Genomic DNA, 17,440 nt, shown 5'->3' with positions numbered 1-17,440 from the left:
CGCCTGTCTGTCAATTGGCCTCCTCCACGCGACATTGCAAATGCAAACTCCCTGAAAAGCTCCGTAAGGATTATGAAATAAAAGCGGAGGTGCAGCTCAGCAAAAGCCAATCAAACTTCGACCCGCCTACCTACCCAAACCAATCTGAGCGCAATAAAAAAGGAAAGCGCCAAAGGACAGTGAGACGTCCTGTCGGGCTCTCTAAATATTGAATAGCAGTGCCAGTAGCCAATCGGCAAAGTGATTATGCAACAGGCCCCGCCTAGCTGTCCAATGGGTGCTGGATGGGCGTGTTGTCAGGCCGCGAGGTTGCTCCACCACGGCGGTGTCTGGTCAACCTCGAATCCGGCAGCGGCGCTCAGGGGCCCGGATAGGTGGCCGTGAGCAGCCCGGGCAGTGCAAGATGGAGTTGGAGGCCGTGCTAAAAGAACGGACCGCCGCTGCCGGGGATCCTGGGCGAGTGTTGGGTGCTTGGGTCCGGCGCGGTTGGGCAACAGCCGGGCCCGGCGTGCTTGAATCTGACGGTGGCTCCGGGGGGACATTAGCTTTCGAGTCTACGAGCAGCAGCCGCATCCTAGAGTTGACCTCTGACAACGACCCCGAGTACGAAGCGCTGCCGGAAGGATCTAATGTAACTGCGCACATGTTAGCGGGGGCCGTGGCCGGGGTCATGGAGCATTGCCTTATGTACCCTGTAGACTGTGTCAAGGTGAGAGCGGTCGCAGCGGGACGTACCAAATCTCAATGACACGGGGGGCTGCGAGCATGGGGCCCACTTGTCCAAATATAAGTAGTTTTTAATCTATGCGCCTCGTTCATTCACAGATTATTAGTCACTCCCGTCTTCTCTGCTTCATACTTCAAACGTAGGGAATCCCAGACGTTGTACTTCTTACATTCACACATATTGGGCTTCCTACATTCACAGGTAGTTGCAACCTCTGTGCCTCATAAAAGCCAGGAGCGTAGGAATTCCTAAACTGTATATGTTTTGTACAACTGCAAGGAGTAGCAAGCGTCAGTCCCTCAGTGGATCTGCACTCACTGACTCAACCTGTCTGTCCAGCAGCTTCATTCATTTTTGGCAGCCTGTGTTTTTATTCAGCAGTCACTTCCCATTCCTATTGATGTGGATGGCTTGGGAAAGCTTAGTGTTCCCTCCCTAACTGCCAGTTTTTGCAACTGCCACTTTATCATATAGTATATAAATTTCACATCATTGCAGTCACAAATGACTGATGCTATTTTGTGGAAATTAAATTGCGTAGATCTGTACCCAGAAACTGCTGGACATTATATCACCAACTGTTGCTTTAATTATCGACAGTTTGCTTTATCCCGAAATTGTTTTAAAGGGGTTAGTTAACTTTTAGTATGATGTAGGGACAATTCCAGTTTGCAGCGTTGGCAATCTGGTTGCTAGGGTCCAAATTACCCTGACAGCCATGAATGCATGGCTGCTATGGTAATTTGGACCCTAGCAACCAATGAGAATATGGAATATTTATAGGGGAGGGTCGGAACACAAAGGTTAGTAATAAAAAGTAGTAAAAACAATACATGTGTAGCTTTAGAGGGGATTTGTTTTTAGATGGGATCAGTGGCCCCCTTTTGAAAGCTAGAAAGAGTCAGGAGAAGGCAAATAATTCATAAACTATAATATAATAATAATGAAGACCAATTGAAAAGTTGCTTAGAATTGGCCATTCTATAACATACTATAAGTTAACCTGAAGGCCCGTGGAAACTGTCTGTGGCCCTTTTCTAAAGCTGGCGATTTTCTATCATCTATCTATCTTTCATTTATCTATCTGTGTGTGTACACTCGTGCAAAGGCGTATGCTGGCGTGGCAATCCCAACTGGTACTTGTATGCACCTTGTTAGCCAGTTAACTGAACAATAAATAGTAAGGTGTGTGCACAGTACCGAAAATGAAGATGACTACCTCTGAACAGGCGCAAACCTGAATGAGTTATCAGGCTTTATATATTGCCTAAATATTCTGGAAGTATTTATGTACTACGGATATGCACCTTGTTAGCCAGTTGAATGAACAATTGTAAGTGGTGCAAAATAAAAAAAAAAAAAAGTTTCTAATATAGTTTGTTAGCCAAAAATGTATAAAGGCTGGAGTGACTGGATGTCTAACATAATAGCCAGAACACTACATCCTGCTTTTCAGCTTTCTCTGTTTCCACTGATTGGTTACCAGGCAGTAACCAATCAGTGACTTGAGAGGGGGGGGGGCACATGGGTTATAACTGGTGATTTTTGAATCTGAGCTGAATGCTGAGGATCAATTGCAAACTTACTGAGCAGTTATGTCCCATTTGGCTCCTCTTTAAGTCATTGACTAACTCGGAGTTAGAGAGCTGCAAAGTAAGCAGTAGTATTTTGAAATTAATAATAATGAGGCCCCCCAGCACAGTTCGATCAGGAATCTCACAGCAGTAATATTAAGGCACATTAGTGAAATAATCTGCCACTTGCTGGCATGTAGAGACGCGCTGTTTTCGCATACTTCTTTAGGGCTGAAGGTGTCAATAGACGTACTGACGTGCCAGTACAGTAAACTAGTAGAAGTATGTGAGAGCGGCGAGTCACTATGTGCCAGTTTGTGTCTATTACTAACACTTTCAGCACACAGGCAGCAGTATAGACCAAGTGGCAGATCATTTCACTAATGTGCCCAAATATTACTGCTACGATTACTCGATTCCTGTAATTTAATGTTAATGGTTCAAAGAATGTCGGGCTGAATGGTCGGCCCCCACACATTTTCACCTCACCAAATCTGGCCCTCGTTGCAAAAAGTTTGGGCACCTCTGCTTTATAGAGTACATTTTGACTATTAGAAACTTCCAATCTATTTACCCAGTCTTTATTTTTACCCTGAACTGTTCCTTTAAAGGGGTTGTTCACCTTTAAGATCGCTTTGAGCATGTTCTAGAATGGCTGATTCTAAACAACTTTTCAATTGGTCATCATTATTTATTCCTCATAGCTTATTTGCCTTCTTCCTCTGACTCTTTCCAGTTTTCAGACTGGGATCACTGACCCCATCCAAAAACAAATGCTCTGTAAGGCTACAAATGTATTGTTATTGCTACTTTTTTATCAATACGTCCTCTCCTATTCATATTCCAGTCTCTTGTTCAAATCCGTGCATGGTTGCTAGGGTAATTTGGACCCTAGCAACCAGATGGCTGAAACTGCAAACTGGAGAGCTGCTGGAGAGCTATATAACTAAAAAAAACATTGATAATGAAAACCAATTGCAAATTGTCTCCGAATATCACTCTATATGATACTAAAAGTTCATTTAAAGGTGAACAACCCCTTTAAGGCTTACAGTACACTGGGTGGTTCGACCACTAATGCAGTCTGCCTTTCACTGCTTCGCATATAATTATATGGGGAATGCTCTGTATGAGGCAGACGTGGTGACAGACATTTCAGAAATGCTCTGTTTGGCATTTGCATGGAGTTCCACCTGTCGCCTCGTCTGTTTTTGGCAACTTGTTTTCCATACATCACTCAACAAACCGTGACTGCTGTTGTTCTCTGCATGACTACAGTGTTGGTCAAAATGCCTCACGTACTCTAGACTTTACCATGCCTTCATAGCCAGATTGTGCAGCTGAGCCGGCAAACCCCAGGAACAACCTACTGATCCATTTGTTCAGCTGCCAGGCCAGAGATAGTATCCTATGCTGTGAAGACCTGTCAAGGACAGCATACATTGCCCAATCTTGTTTCCACTTAACAATTTCCAGTTTGCCTGATTTCATCAATAAGGTTAAATCATAAATCTGTTGGCGGTCTGCATTATTTTGGGCCATTGTGATGCTACAATCATCCATGTGACTATCGACTGTGCTATTTGCATGCACAAAGTGGTCTGATCCAGTGTGCACTTGTGTGTGGCTCGCAGGCTGCAGTGCTTGTGCAAATGTTACTAGCATCCGTTCCCCAGAGCCATTGTGGTCAAACAAGACCCACTTATTTCTGCTTTTCACTTGGGATGTGAGGAATCCTAAGATGATTTCCAGTATTTTAACAGAGCATATAGGATCATTTAAATGTGTTGTTCACCTTTAAATTAACTTTCTGTATGATGTAGAGAGTAATATTCTGATTCAATTTGCAATTGGTTTTAATTTTTTTTATATTTGTTGTTTGAGTTTTCGCTTATTTTACAGCAGCGCTCCAGTTTGCAATTTTAGCAGTCTGGTTGCTAGCGTCTATATTACCCTAGCAACCATGCATCAATTTGAGCAAGAGGCTGGAATATGAAAAGGAAAGGCCCTCTATAGAAAGATGAGTAATATAAAGTAGCTGCAGGTATGGGATCTGTTATCCAGAATGCTCGGGACCTGGGGTTTTCCTGATAATGGATCTTCCCGTAATTTGGATCTTCATACCTTAAGTCTACTAAAAAATCATGTAAACATTTAATAAACCCAATAGGCTGGTTTTGCTTTCAATAAGGATTAATTATATCTTGGTTGGGATCAAGAACAGGGTACTGTATTATTATTACAGAGAAAAAGGAAAGGTTGTTTTTTTTTTTTTAAAGATTGGGATTATTTGGATAAAATGCAGTCAGAGAGACCGCTTGTCCGTAGTTCAGAGCATTCTGGATAACAGGTTTCCAAAGAACGGATCCCATAACTGTATAACGATAAATTTGTAGCCTTACAGAGAAGTTTTTTAAAGATCCATTTCCATTTGAAAGCTGCAAAGAAAAGGTAAATAATTAAAGAACTATAAAAAGTAAAGGACCAATTGAACTGTTGCTTCAAAACATAGTAAGAGTTAACATAAGGTGAACCACCCCTTAATGTAACTGTAGCTACACTTGTGAAAAATCGCTTTCCCCAATCACCCTAGGCGTGGTTTTAGAAATTTCTTCTAGTTTTTAGGTTGGCAGTCAGGAGTTGTACCAGCATGGTTTTGATTCAATTTCGTAAACTGGGATGACAGGCTTAGTATTTCCACTAATGTGGGTGTAGTGTACTTGAGACGCCATCTTACAGACAGACTGCCAGCCTGAGATTCCAGTAAGCCAGGATGTTATAATTACAGCATTAAGCAATTTGTCATTGAAATACTTTGGTTCTCTTTTTTCAGAGACAAATCCTTGGCATTATCATGAATGTCTACTAGTGAAGCACTTACAGGATCCTCAGACTAATCTGTACATGGGTAGATGGTTTGGTGGTTGTGGGGACTGAACTGAAATGCTTCAGTCATGATAAGCTGAAAATTATGGAAACAAAAAAAACTAAACAATAATTACATTCTGAATAACCAAGGTACATGGCTTTAAGATGGCATTGGTATTTGATTTCATAATGGCTGTCCTATAACTGTGTCTAATAAGTCAGTCTTTGTTTGGATAATTTTGTTTTTTAGAATAAAAATAACATTTTAATAGCTACAAACTTTAGATATGTGTTAATAATTATAAATGAGTCTGCCTGATTTTATGATGTGAACACACAAACAGTCATCCAAAAGGGGGGAACCACAGGTCGACCAACAATCTTGTAATTAGACTGGAGATCTCCCCCCGAATCACATGTTCACCCTTTTCAAGTTTATTGTTTTCTTGTATACTTTAAGCTGGCTATACATGGAGAGAATCAAGACACATGCATACTGTGGCTGTGCACCTATAAGCAAAATTGTTTAAAGGCCTGTCTCTCTTAACAGTGTTTTCTTTTGTTCTAGACCCGCATGCAAAGTCTTCAGCCAGATCCTGCTGCCCGTTATCGAAATGTAATGGACGCCCTTTCTAAAATAGTACGAACGGAAGGCTTCTGGAGACCATTGAGAGGACTGAATGTTACTGCAACAGGCGCAGGCCCTGCCCACGCTCTCTACTTTGCCTGCTATGAAAAGTTAAAAAAGACATTGAGTGACATTATCCACCCTGGGGGCAATTGCCATGTTGCTAATGGTATTGACAATTCCTGTCCTGCATAACTCCTCATATTATTTTTTCTTTTTTTTTTTTTTTGTAACATAAGTCTCTTGCTGAGACATTTCTGACCAGTGTCCTTTTTTAGGCATCTTGGCATAAAATAAACTAACTGTCACGCTAGCATACATCACATCCTCTTAGTGGCCTGCGATTATGGCTGACTCCTTAAGAGCATTACTGTGGTCCTGTACTGCCTAAAACATTTAATACACATACAGTCCCTTTACTTACACTGACTGCATTATAGATGTTTGTGTGCAAAATTCTATATCAGGTTTGCACGTAAAAAGCACTACCATCTAAACTGACACATAATTGGGTAGAAGATTCTCATTTCCCCATGTTATTTTTTAATGAGTATTTGAGTGTTTAACCACAGTATAAGTCTAACAATGTTGGGCACACAAAAACACACACTCCCGTCTGCCAGTGCCTTCACTTTACTAACACCCTGCTGAATTTTAAGTGGACGTTATTTGGAACCCTGACTCCAAGTGACTTGAAGGGTTTAAAGGTTTCACTTATTGGAGGCGGTGGCACTCATAAGACTGCTGAGAGAGGGTGTGCTATAGAAGCCTTGTTTTCTAAGGATGCCTGCAGCAAGTTTACGTCCTTATCAATGACATTTTTTCTTGAAAGCAAATACATTCCAATGTATCAGCATTCACCCCTCTTGTTTTGCACAAAAAAAAAAATCTTTGCTGCTGAACAGTGATCACAGGAGCTGCATATGACTAGACTGTAATAGTGCCAGTTGATAGAATTATGATGATGGACTGGCGGAGGCTCAGGTTGCACAGTTAGGCACATGCCTCTGCAAAACATTAGACTTTACACTGTCTGGGCATTGGTGTTACGTAGAAACCGCACCTAACCTTTCAACACAGACTTGATTCGTGTTCCAGACACATGTCGTCAGTCAGACTGTTCCTATGCACGCAGCTCTATGCCAGCATTGGATCTCTGGAAATCAAAATAGAAGGGCAGCTAAAATGGAAGCAGTGTCTACTGGGCTGAGTGATTTCTTTCTTTGCCAATTCCAAGACATCTACTGTTGATTTGTGTTTCTAGTTTAAATGTTGCAGGATGAATTGGTCATGTTTAGTGCTATGGGTTTCATGCTAGAGACCACTTAGAGAGTAAGAGCACAGTTGACTTCGACCCAGTCAGTATGCATTGTTTGTAGTTTAGACTACGTCTACTGCACAGTTATTGATCTTTTTGGTCCAGTATGCAAACAGGCAATTGTATCCTGCATCCACTAGTTTGAGAGTATAGGTGTTTATGAAACTATATACTGGCCCATATTGATAGTTTAACTTTACTGGCCTTCCACTGGGCATCTGAACCATTGTAGTTCATTCTTCAAAGCAAATTAGTCTAGGAGACCTGGAATAGCAAAGAGCAGCTAGATAACATTTGTAGTATTGTATCGAAGACAATGGTGTATATTTTTCAAAGATCGCCACAGTACTCTAGATCTTACTAGAGTGGAATTCCGCCACTCTCTATTCATTTTTATGGGATTTAAGAGTATTTATCGAAGGGTGAAAGTGAATGGTTTGATAGAACACCTTTCAAAACCCATAGAAATGAATGCAGAGTGGCGGAATTTCACTCTTGTGGTGATCTTTAACTTCACTCTTTGATAAATATACCCCCATTGTCTTGGTAGAACACTTCCATTTGGAATTTAAAGTGTGCATGATTTCTCCAGCATGATTAAAATTGGTCAAGTTGTTCCCAGGTGAGTGAGCATCGGGTCCATGTTGGATCACAGACACAACTCGGCGCTCACTCATAAAACCGTAATATGATTACAGAAAAGAACCTGTTGGTCTGTTTAGTCTGCTCATTAAGTACTTCATTCTTCTTGTATCGTTATCTGTGCTATATTTAAAGTGGCCCACAGGTTACTGTTCATGGAGCCATAGCCATTCAACTCAGGACAACCTGAATGATCTGAGCAGCAGGAAGTGAACAGGAGCCACAGAGTTGCGGCTCCTTTTTACTTCACGTTTAGCCAACAGCCAAGTCTTCCACAATAATCCTCAATCTAATAGGATCATGGGATTAGTGAATCAGACAGTCCCCTGACTGGCCATATAAGATTGGGCAGTATGGTATAATTGGCTACAAAAAAAATGTGGCTGTACCCACAACTATGGCAAGCTTCAATTCTGACCCCCATCTAAAGGAAGGCTATTCCTTGTGTTTATCCCTTTTTCTGTAAAGAAAACTTGCCTATGTTATCTTGCAGTTCCTCCCTCTTCTCTATGTAGAGCAGCATCTGAACTAAAGAGCTGAAAATGGGCTTTTGAGCTTATTTAGATCTTTTTTTTTTTAACTGCTTTGCAAAAGTGCTCAAACTTTTCTTGGAGCAATTTTACTTTAAATAAGTCTTACTGGAGTGTTTCTGTTCCCTATAAACTTGGTTCCTAGTCACTTCTAGAAGTCTGGCATTTGAATGAAGAATTGTGGAGGGTGCAAGAATACAGACAAGCCACAGACAGTTGGTTTAGTTTAAATTTTATGTTTACAATTTATTGTAGTAAACTGTGCAGGAATTTTTTATAGGTCTAATCATATATCAACCAATCAACAAGTAGTGCATGTCAATAGCTGGGTTACTACACCTTTGGGCACTTAAACTGCATCAGGCTAAGATTTTGGAGCCTGTGTGTACAGCACTTTTGTTTTGTTTTTTAATGCTATTCTTTAGTCTGTGGGGAGCTAAACAAAGTGGAGATGTGCATAAAAACGTAAATGTAAGAATTTTCGAACCAACCACCACTCTATAAAGTTCCCTACAGACTGATGCCAGCCTGTCAATGGGGGTGTGTGGTTAAGAGCACATCCACTTTCCTCCTCCTCCTCTTAAAAAAAAAAATAAATAAAGTATAGGGTAAGCCTAGGAAAGCAGACAATCCACCTATTGTGCCCCTGACCTAACAGTCACACTATCATGCTACTTTGGGTGCAGTACAAAACACATCCCGGTGCTTAAGCATATTGAAGGTGTGTGAGATATATGGAACTTTAAGGCTTAAACGAACAGTAGCAAAAAATGAATATTTTAAAGTAATGACAAAATAATGTACCATCGTGTTGCACTGGTAACACTTGTGTTTTTGCTCCAGAAATTCTATATAAACAAGCTTTTGTGTAGCTATGAGGGCAGCCATTCAAAGCTGAAAAAGGAGAAAAGGCCCAGGATGCACAGCAGATAAGATATGCTCTGTAGTATATAATGTAATTCTTCAGAATTTCTGTTATCTACTGTTTATCATGTGCTTGTATGGCTGCCCTCATGTCTACGCATCAGCTCCGTTATATAAACTATAGTAGTGTTTATCAAGCAAACACACCAGTTTTATCAGTGCAGGGCAAAACTACATTATATTGTCATTACTTTAAAACACTTTAGTTTTTTGGTGTTACTATTCCTTTAAGATCCAGAATTATCTGAATAAAACAAAAACATGTTGGTAGCCATTTCAGTGCTGCATATGGTTTGCATAGTAGCTCATAGTAACTCCTGCATCTTTCCCATGTGAATTTGGCTTCTGTTTAGAAAAGTAGGTATGTAAGAGTAGATTGCATTGCATGTCTCTTTCAATCATCCATTGACTGGCTTAGTGCAATGGGAGTTATAGTTTGCTGCATCTGGGGGGCTGAAGTTGAAACTTCTGCTTGAAATATTTACTGTTTTTATATTAGTGCTTTGTGCTGTTATAACAATGCCTTGATCCTCCTTTGATGCCAGATATATATTTGCACGCTGCAATTATATACATAATCCAGCTATACAGAATTTACTGCATCCAAACAAGCATATAGTAGCTTGTACTTGTAAAATGAGTTGTGCTGTTTAGTAAGCAAAGCACTAACTTGTAATAATGACTACTTCACACTTGTTTTTCGATAGTATTTTCACTAAAAACTTGAATTTTTGAGATTTATTATGCCCCAAAGCTGCAAAAGCCTTAGGCTAAGGCCACACTAGGCGATAGCGCCGCGATTTGACTCGCGGCGACTTTTGCGCTGGCGTCTATGGGGAATCGCGAAAAATCGCCAGCGTAAAAACACACGCGGCGATCTTTTCTCTACTGTCGCTCGAAATTGCCTCGCTAGGCGATTTCGAGCGACAATAGAAAAAAGATCGCCGCGTGTGTTTTTACGCTGGCGATTCCCCATAGACGCCAGCGCAAAAGTTTCCCCAGCGATTGCGGCTTAAAAGTCGCGGCGAAAAGTCGCCGCGAGTCAAATCGCCGCGCTATCGCCTAGTGTGGCCTTAGCCTAAATCTGAAAACACTCCAGCTAAAACCGGTCATGGTCATGTAAAAGCCAATAGCAGAGGTCCCTTTAACCCTTTGAAGATGTTCTTTGCTTTCATGATTTTAGTTTGTTTACGGCGGTTTGTGCTTAAACTCTATAAATTTTAGTTTTTTTTCATAAATAAGCAAACATTCGAGTTGTAAGTATTTGAGGTAGAAAAAACCTCACAAACTCAACCTTTGATAAATAACCCCTTGGTGTATGTAAATCATGGTGCCCCTTTCTGTGTATAGTTTTTGGGAAATATGCTTGGCCCACTGTAAACCTCCAAGAAAGTATTGATCCTGAATCTGCCATCAAACGAATGTACAGCATAGCACACTGGGCAGCACAAAGTGAAAGTTCTTATATAGCATTGTACAACACTGGCCAGGTTTAAGTCTGCACCAGCAGTTCAATGCGTTTGTATTTAATATACAATAATCACAATATTACTGACTGTTTCTCTTTTCCAGGGGCAGCTGGGTGTTTTGCAACACTGTTACATGATGCAGCTATGAATCCTGCTGAAGGTGAGGGAGTTATAACTCAAACGCTTCCACTGATTCATACTTAATGCTACAACCATTCATAATTCCGTAAATCCACATGTTCACAATAAAGACTAGAAAACTGTATGGAATATGTTAAAGTGCTAAAGTGCAAGTATAGTTGGGAACAGATAATGAAGAGCTTTCAGTCACACTTGACCCTTGAATAAAACTAGCATGGCTGCTTCAAAGTAAAACAGGACTGCAATTTGAGCATTCATTAGGTCTCCTAAGCGGCTAAGAGGCACAATGACCCCTCTAGCAGTTTGACTCTGCCCATGGAGACTGAATCAATGACTGGAGAGTAGTGTGCTGAGCAAGAGACTGTTGAGAGTGTGTTGTTCACCAGCACCTCCTTCCCTATTTACTTCAAAGTGTAGAAGAAGCAGTAATTAGAAGTTGAGAAGTGATTTAGGTTTTAGAAAAATAAAAACTAGATGCTGTACCTAAATGACAGGATAGAGAGTGGCTGCTCAGCATATGCGTGACTGATCGCAGCAATACTTTTCTGTACAGAAAACTATCACCAGCGTTTTCTTGTAGCTACCGACTTTCTAAACAGAATAACGAGAGGTTGTTGCACTCAAACCTGGGACACTGGGGAGTCCCTAGTTTCATTTAAGGGGGTTTGAGTCATATTAAAATGATTAACTGTTTTTTTTTCTCTTTTTTTTTTTTTTTTCTTCCCTACATGTGGCTTTGGCCAACATCATGTTCATTTGCAATGATTACGCTCCACAAAAGTGATAAAGCAGAGGATGCAGATGTACAATTCACCCTATCGCAAAGTGACAGACTGTATGAGGGCGGTGTGGCGAACTGAGGGTGCTGGTGCCTTTTACAGAAGCTACACAACTCAACTGACTATGAATATACCCTTCCAGGCCATCCACTTCATGACCTACGAGTTCCTGCAGGAGCACCTAAATCCTCACAGACAATACAACCCAACGTCCCACATGCTCTCTGGAGCCTGCGCAGGAGCTGTGGCTGCTGCTGTCACTACTCCACTGGATGTCTGCAAGACCTTGCTCAACACACAGGAATCTCTGGCTTTGAATTCCTCTAACATAACAGGCATGGCTAATGCCTTCAGGACGGTTTACCAAGTGGGCGGGATTACTGCCTACTTCCGAGGGGTTCAGGCCAGGGTAATCTATCAGATGCCCTCCACAGCCATTGCATGGTCTGTGTACGAGTTCTTCAAATACATCATCACTAAACAACAGGAGAAAAGGAGGGCTGGGCACTGATGCCAGCTACCATAGCACGCCCTATAGAGACCCTCCAGGCATAGTTAACAACTTGTTCCAGCCTGCAACTTTCCTTTCTTTTAATGTTTTAATGTATATGTTCTAAGCGTGGGATCTATTGCTTGTTCTGCTGGGGCCTCTCTGGTTTATAGAACAAAGGAAAGTGTGCCATTCACATATCAGGAAGTCCTTAGAACATCCGCATCCCAATGGGTTAAAATCTAGATTAAGCACTACTACCGTTCCAAAGCTTTATTTAATTGGCATCTTTTCGAAGCTTGGTTATTTACACATACAGCCTGTCTGCACACAGTTACTGCCTTGCCTTTAGGTCAGTGGCTTTAATTTGTAATGTAATATTATATTGCTGGTGATTTTAAACTGAAGTTTGCAATTTTGTGGGCTAAATGGGCAGTAATGGATACAGGGTACCAGATGCACTGTTTACCACCTAATGGGCATGGCTGGACATTTAGGTTTGACTGGAGTATAGCTCTCTCTTTCTGTGCTGTATTTCCTTTGTGCTTCTGCTTTAAAAGGTTTAACTGTTACTGTAATTTTCAAAAGGGACCCTTGGAAGTCCAATGTTCCCTACGCTTACCCACTCTCCGATGTTTACCATTGTTCTCTAACAGTACCAAAGCCTATTGGTAGTTTGTCCTAAGACATGAAACATTTAGGCCGTTGTCAGCACGCACATGCTTAAAGCACTTACACCACGTTGGTGGCTGGGGACATATTTGTTTCTTAATCCTAAGAAATAGGTTGGGGAATAATATATATTTTTGACCCATACCACTTCTACGTCTTATTTACTAAGGCTTCTTATATTTGCTTTCAGTACTTCTAATATGCAGAACCCAAACATGTATCAGAAAGAGAAAATGCAAAACTGCTGCTAAAGTTCTACATGAGGGGGACCTGTCTGACCCTTAAAGGCATTTGTGTTATCTTGATGAGAAGGTTTCTTAAAAGTATGTGGACCATGAAGCGAAAATTTGGTGAAGGAAAATAAAGTCTGGAAAGTGGAATTGTTTGTTCTACAGTAGCCAAATTTGTATTGAAATGTATATGAAGCATGCAATCCAAACTGATGTGTTTGCTTGTAAACCTGCTGGCCTTTGCTCTGATTTGCCTACATCAGTGCCTTGTTTTGTTTTAAAATGAGTCGGATAATTGTGCAGATATTGCACACCCATTATTTGCTCATCTGAGGAAGTTTTTGAATTTGTGAAATCATCTACAAAAAGAATTTACCCAAACACACCGGTAGCTTTAAGCAAGAGTAATGAGCCTGTTGCGGGTTTTTTTTGCAAGTCAAATATCTTTTTTTAATTGATGGGCTGAAACTTGATCTGTGACCATCCTTTTTTTTTTAATGCCCCTCTGCTCCTGTTGTAAATTCAGTTCACAGCTAAAATGTCAATTCTCTTCTTTCCAAATCAGATGCAGTCGAGTCTGGACCCATGTTTCTGAATGTACTCTTGACGTTTAACTGCTTCTTTCTGTTCTAGTGGTTAACTCAAGTCTAAACCTGTAAGCTCCTGGTCCACATACCTGATTTCATAGAGAGGCACTAATTGCTATGGGTGTCTGCACTTGCCATCATCTCCAAACTTACCTTTCTCTTCATCTGTGTTTCCAAATTTATGCTCCCTTCTTTGAAGGCCAATTGGGTGGAAATAAAGACTGGGAAGTGACTTTTCCTCTCTGGTATTTTTATTTTTCTAATGTGAGGGATTGTTTGCAGGTATATAGGCAAAAGACAATTGCATATATAGGTTTAGGGAGGGGATGTATATAGCAAGAGAACCAAGTGCCATTGCAGAGATCTCTTACACATGGGTCATATGTAAGAAGCAGAGTTATTGTATTGCTAGGTAAATTGCTAATAGAAAGGGATTTAGGAATACACATAACATGAGTTGTATCCGATCACTTAGATGCAATGAAGGCTAACAGAATGATAGCATGGTTTAAACTGGTATTTGATTCAAGAAATCCAATAATAATTCTGCCTGCTGTATAATTCTATGTAAATCAGGGTCATTTATCAAAAATCATGTCTTTCACATCATCCATATGCTTACAGTATCTTGAATTTCCTAAAATACAGAGGTACTGAATAAAAATCTACCTAATTCAAAAAAAAAAAAAGCGCACAAAAAATAGTCACTGTAAATTGTCTCAGAATAGCACCATCTATGTCATGCTAAAAGTTAATTTTAAGGTTAACTGCCCCTTTAAGAAATATTTTCATGCGTGAATTTCAAACCAAAAAATTATCCTCAAACATTTGTGATAATTGTATCAAATCCAAGCATTCTATGCACTTTCCAGACATTTGAGGAGGCAGATGACAACTCGAATAAATGTGGACATTTGGAGTTTTGTGAAAAAAATTTCCAATTTTCAAAATATGATTAGCCAATTCCTATTGTTTTCAGTTTTGTCTGGGTCGATCTGTGCTGGCTAGATGAAACCTCAGATTAGAGTTAGGGTAGAATTACACAGACTATTCCCCACGATTATGCCGGCTCCGAAGCGCTGCGCCAAAACGCAGGTGTCAAGTCGGATAACAAGGTAAGCTATAGCAACGTCGGATGGTGTCGCAGCCTTCGTCCGACGCTACATGACTGCTGGATGCAGACGATGCATGCTTCGTCTGCATCCAAGAGCCGCGTCGAATGAACTCTGCGACACCATCTGACATTTGTATTTCTTACCTTGTTTTCCGTAGCATCCGACCTCCTGCGTGCGTTTTGGCGCGTCTGGGCCGGCACAATCGGGGGGAAATCGCCTGTGTAGTTGTACCCTTAGTCATAAATCTCGAAAACCATTTTGGGATTGTCCAGACATTGACTGACCATTCATGATAAATCAAGGAGAAACTCTGATAAGAGTGCATTAGACAGGAATCCTCAAACTTTTGATAAATGTGTCCCTGAGACTTGAGTTTCGGGATTTTAACAACAAAAAGGTTGAAGTGGAAAGTTCAGAGATTGTGGGTGTCTGTCTGGCTTCTGGTGAATTACTTTCCTATATCAAAAGGTTGATTGATGGATTTTACAGATGAAGCCGGTTTGATTGTTACACTCCGGGTCGGACTGGGCCGGCGGGACACTGGGGGAAAAACCCGATAGGCCCCAGGCACTTGACTTGAAAATTCAGCCACACTCAACTTCATATTGAAATGAATGGTGTGATGTATCATTTACTCCTGCATCTTGCTCTTTAATTCTCACTCACTTTTCTTAATAGTATTAATGGCACATGTACTACAGGCCAGTATTAGAGTCTCGTTTTTGAGTTACTGCTTGAAAGAGCGATCATTCCATACTTTTTGTGTGTGTGTGTGAAGGCTGGTATATTGGTGCTGACTGCTATTAGAGCCTGTGAATTAGTATTTTATGAACAGCAGATCCCATCCATTCCTAACTTTATTTTCTTTAAAAAATAAGTCCCCTGAGAGGAAAAGTGCAAAACTATAAGGGGGAGTCCCTGGGTTACAAATATGCGACTTCCATACAGCACTTGCATACAGAGGCTATTACACTAATGTACTGTGGTTTGCTTGGCCTTTAGTAGCATTTAACTTTACAAACCCCCCTACGTGTGTTATTTACGGAACACAGAAAAGTAAAAAATAAATACTTTGAGACAAACATCTGTCTTGTTGCAGTTTCAACTTACATACAAATTCAACTCTTTTTTTTTAAGGAAGGTAACCAGTCACATAGCATACGTTTTGTTTGCCAAAGTGGCTAGAATAAGAGTTAAATTGAGTGCAGTACCTTCAAAATGGGAGCATTTACAAAACAATATCATTCCTGAGAGTAAGTTATCGCAAGCTACTGAAATATTTATTTCACTCTTTTCTACTATTATAGTAGCGTCTAATGGAAGAGTCTGCTTTATAATAACATTAACACCCAGGAGGGGGCGCTCCTGCACAAAGGTCCTTGTTCAACATCAGTCAAGGACTTTTCCTAACTAGTGCAGTATAGAAAAGCAGAGAATGTAAATTTACTATTCGACAATTTATTAGTATAAATATATATATATATATATATATATATATAGGGCTGTGCAATATGTTGGCACTCTAAAAATACATTTATATAATATCTCAAACAAGAGAATGTCATTCATTTAAACATTAAAGTGTCTGGGTGCCTTTTAGCATAAACTGAATAGTACCGGACTTCAAAAAACTATATTTTATTAAAGTAACCCAACGTTTTGGTCAAGAACAGTGACCCTCCCCAAGAGGCAGGTCACTGCAATTTGTTTGGCTAATTTAAATAAAGCCCCGAGTAAAGTATTTTGTTCAGCATATACGTTCTATATGTATATAGCAAATGTGATTGTTCTCCAAAACGTTTTACATTGAATAGTATCCAACTGGCAGCTTCATAGCGAAGGAAAATGTCCCTGGAGGCTCAGCTTGAAGCAAAACTGGAGAACCGAGGCAACCTTGCACCATGTAGACAAGATCCATTGTGACATCCTTTTTGAGCCTCACAGAACGAGGAGAGATGGCATCATAAGTTTTTTCCTCAGGTGGAAACAACTATACTGGCTAGGATATATGACATACTTTATCCACAAGTGGACCTTGGAATGGGCAGTAGTGTAAACATTTTCCAATTTTACTGTACTGTAAAAGTGTCATCCAGCGCTAGAGGTGCCTGAGAAAGGTAACAAAAATGGCAGCTCTTTTCGTTTTTTCACTGGGCAGTGCCATTTTCCCAAAATACTATATGGTTATGATTATTAAAGGATAGAAGTATGGGTGTTTTCAAAAGGAGTACAAGTATTTAGTTGGGTTATTTGTTTTAATCCTAATAACGTACTTGATTTTGTTTGAGAATTTTATATTATGGTTTATGAACACTTTTGTATTGGCCAAGTCCTGTTTTGCGTAGCATGGGGGCGTATTCCTTTTACTTGTCATTCACCGGGGCAGGGATTTTTGGTTCTCATTCTAAATAGCAATTTTTTTAAATGCCATGAGGCCCCATACCCATTGATCATGTTGTCATGTCCCATGCTGGCTTCATGTAAGGGCATAGCTAAACCACAGGAAAACTCTGGGGCTTTATCATCTGACAAAAGTGAAGAATGGAGAATTACGCAAGGCTTAAAGCACCAGCTCAATCAGTGACCCTTTGCTTGTGCTTCAAGGTAATTCCTTGTATCACCTTAAAGCGGTGATACAAGTAATATATTGATTACTGCCATGAAAACATGTCACTGGAAAGCAATACTCATTCAAAGCATGTAAATGAATTAGTAATGATGAAGAATAGGCACAGAGCCCTTGTTG

The 17,440-nt window shown here is 40.4% G+C and overlaps 2 protein-coding genes across 2 annotated transcripts; both read left to right on the top strand.

Annotated features, from left to right (window-relative positions):
- Positions 1-329: 329 nt before the first annotated feature.
- On the top strand, positions 330-8,880 carry slc25a28.L (solute carrier family 25 member 28 L homeolog). Its single transcript, NM_001094037.1, is given in 2 exon segments — positions 330-709; positions 5,738-8,880. Coding segments are annotated over 2 exon segments (561 nt in total). The 5' UTR covers positions 330-403; the 3' UTR covers positions 5,993-8,880.
- LOC121395366 (mitoferrin-2-like) lies at positions 5,992-13,811 on the top strand. Its single transcript, XM_041568736.1, has 3 exons — positions 5,992-7,007; positions 10,784-10,840; positions 11,603-13,811. Exons 1-3 carry the CDS (start codon positions 6,923-6,925, stop codon positions 12,109-12,111), a joined length of 651 nt encoding a protein of 216 aa, XP_041424670.1. The 5' UTR covers positions 5,992-6,922; the 3' UTR covers positions 12,112-13,811.
- Positions 13,812-17,440: the final 3,629 nt, after the last annotated feature.

The sequence above is a fragment of the Xenopus laevis genome, chromosome 7L (assembly GCF_017654675.1).
Source record: "Xenopus laevis strain J_2021 chromosome 7L, Xenopus_laevis_v10.1, whole genome shotgun sequence".
Lineage (NCBI taxonomy): Eukaryota > Metazoa > Chordata > Amphibia > Anura > Pipidae > Xenopus > Xenopus laevis.
The sequence above is the reverse complement of the archived record's forward strand: the minus strand, read 5'-3'. Positions and strand labels throughout refer to the sequence as shown.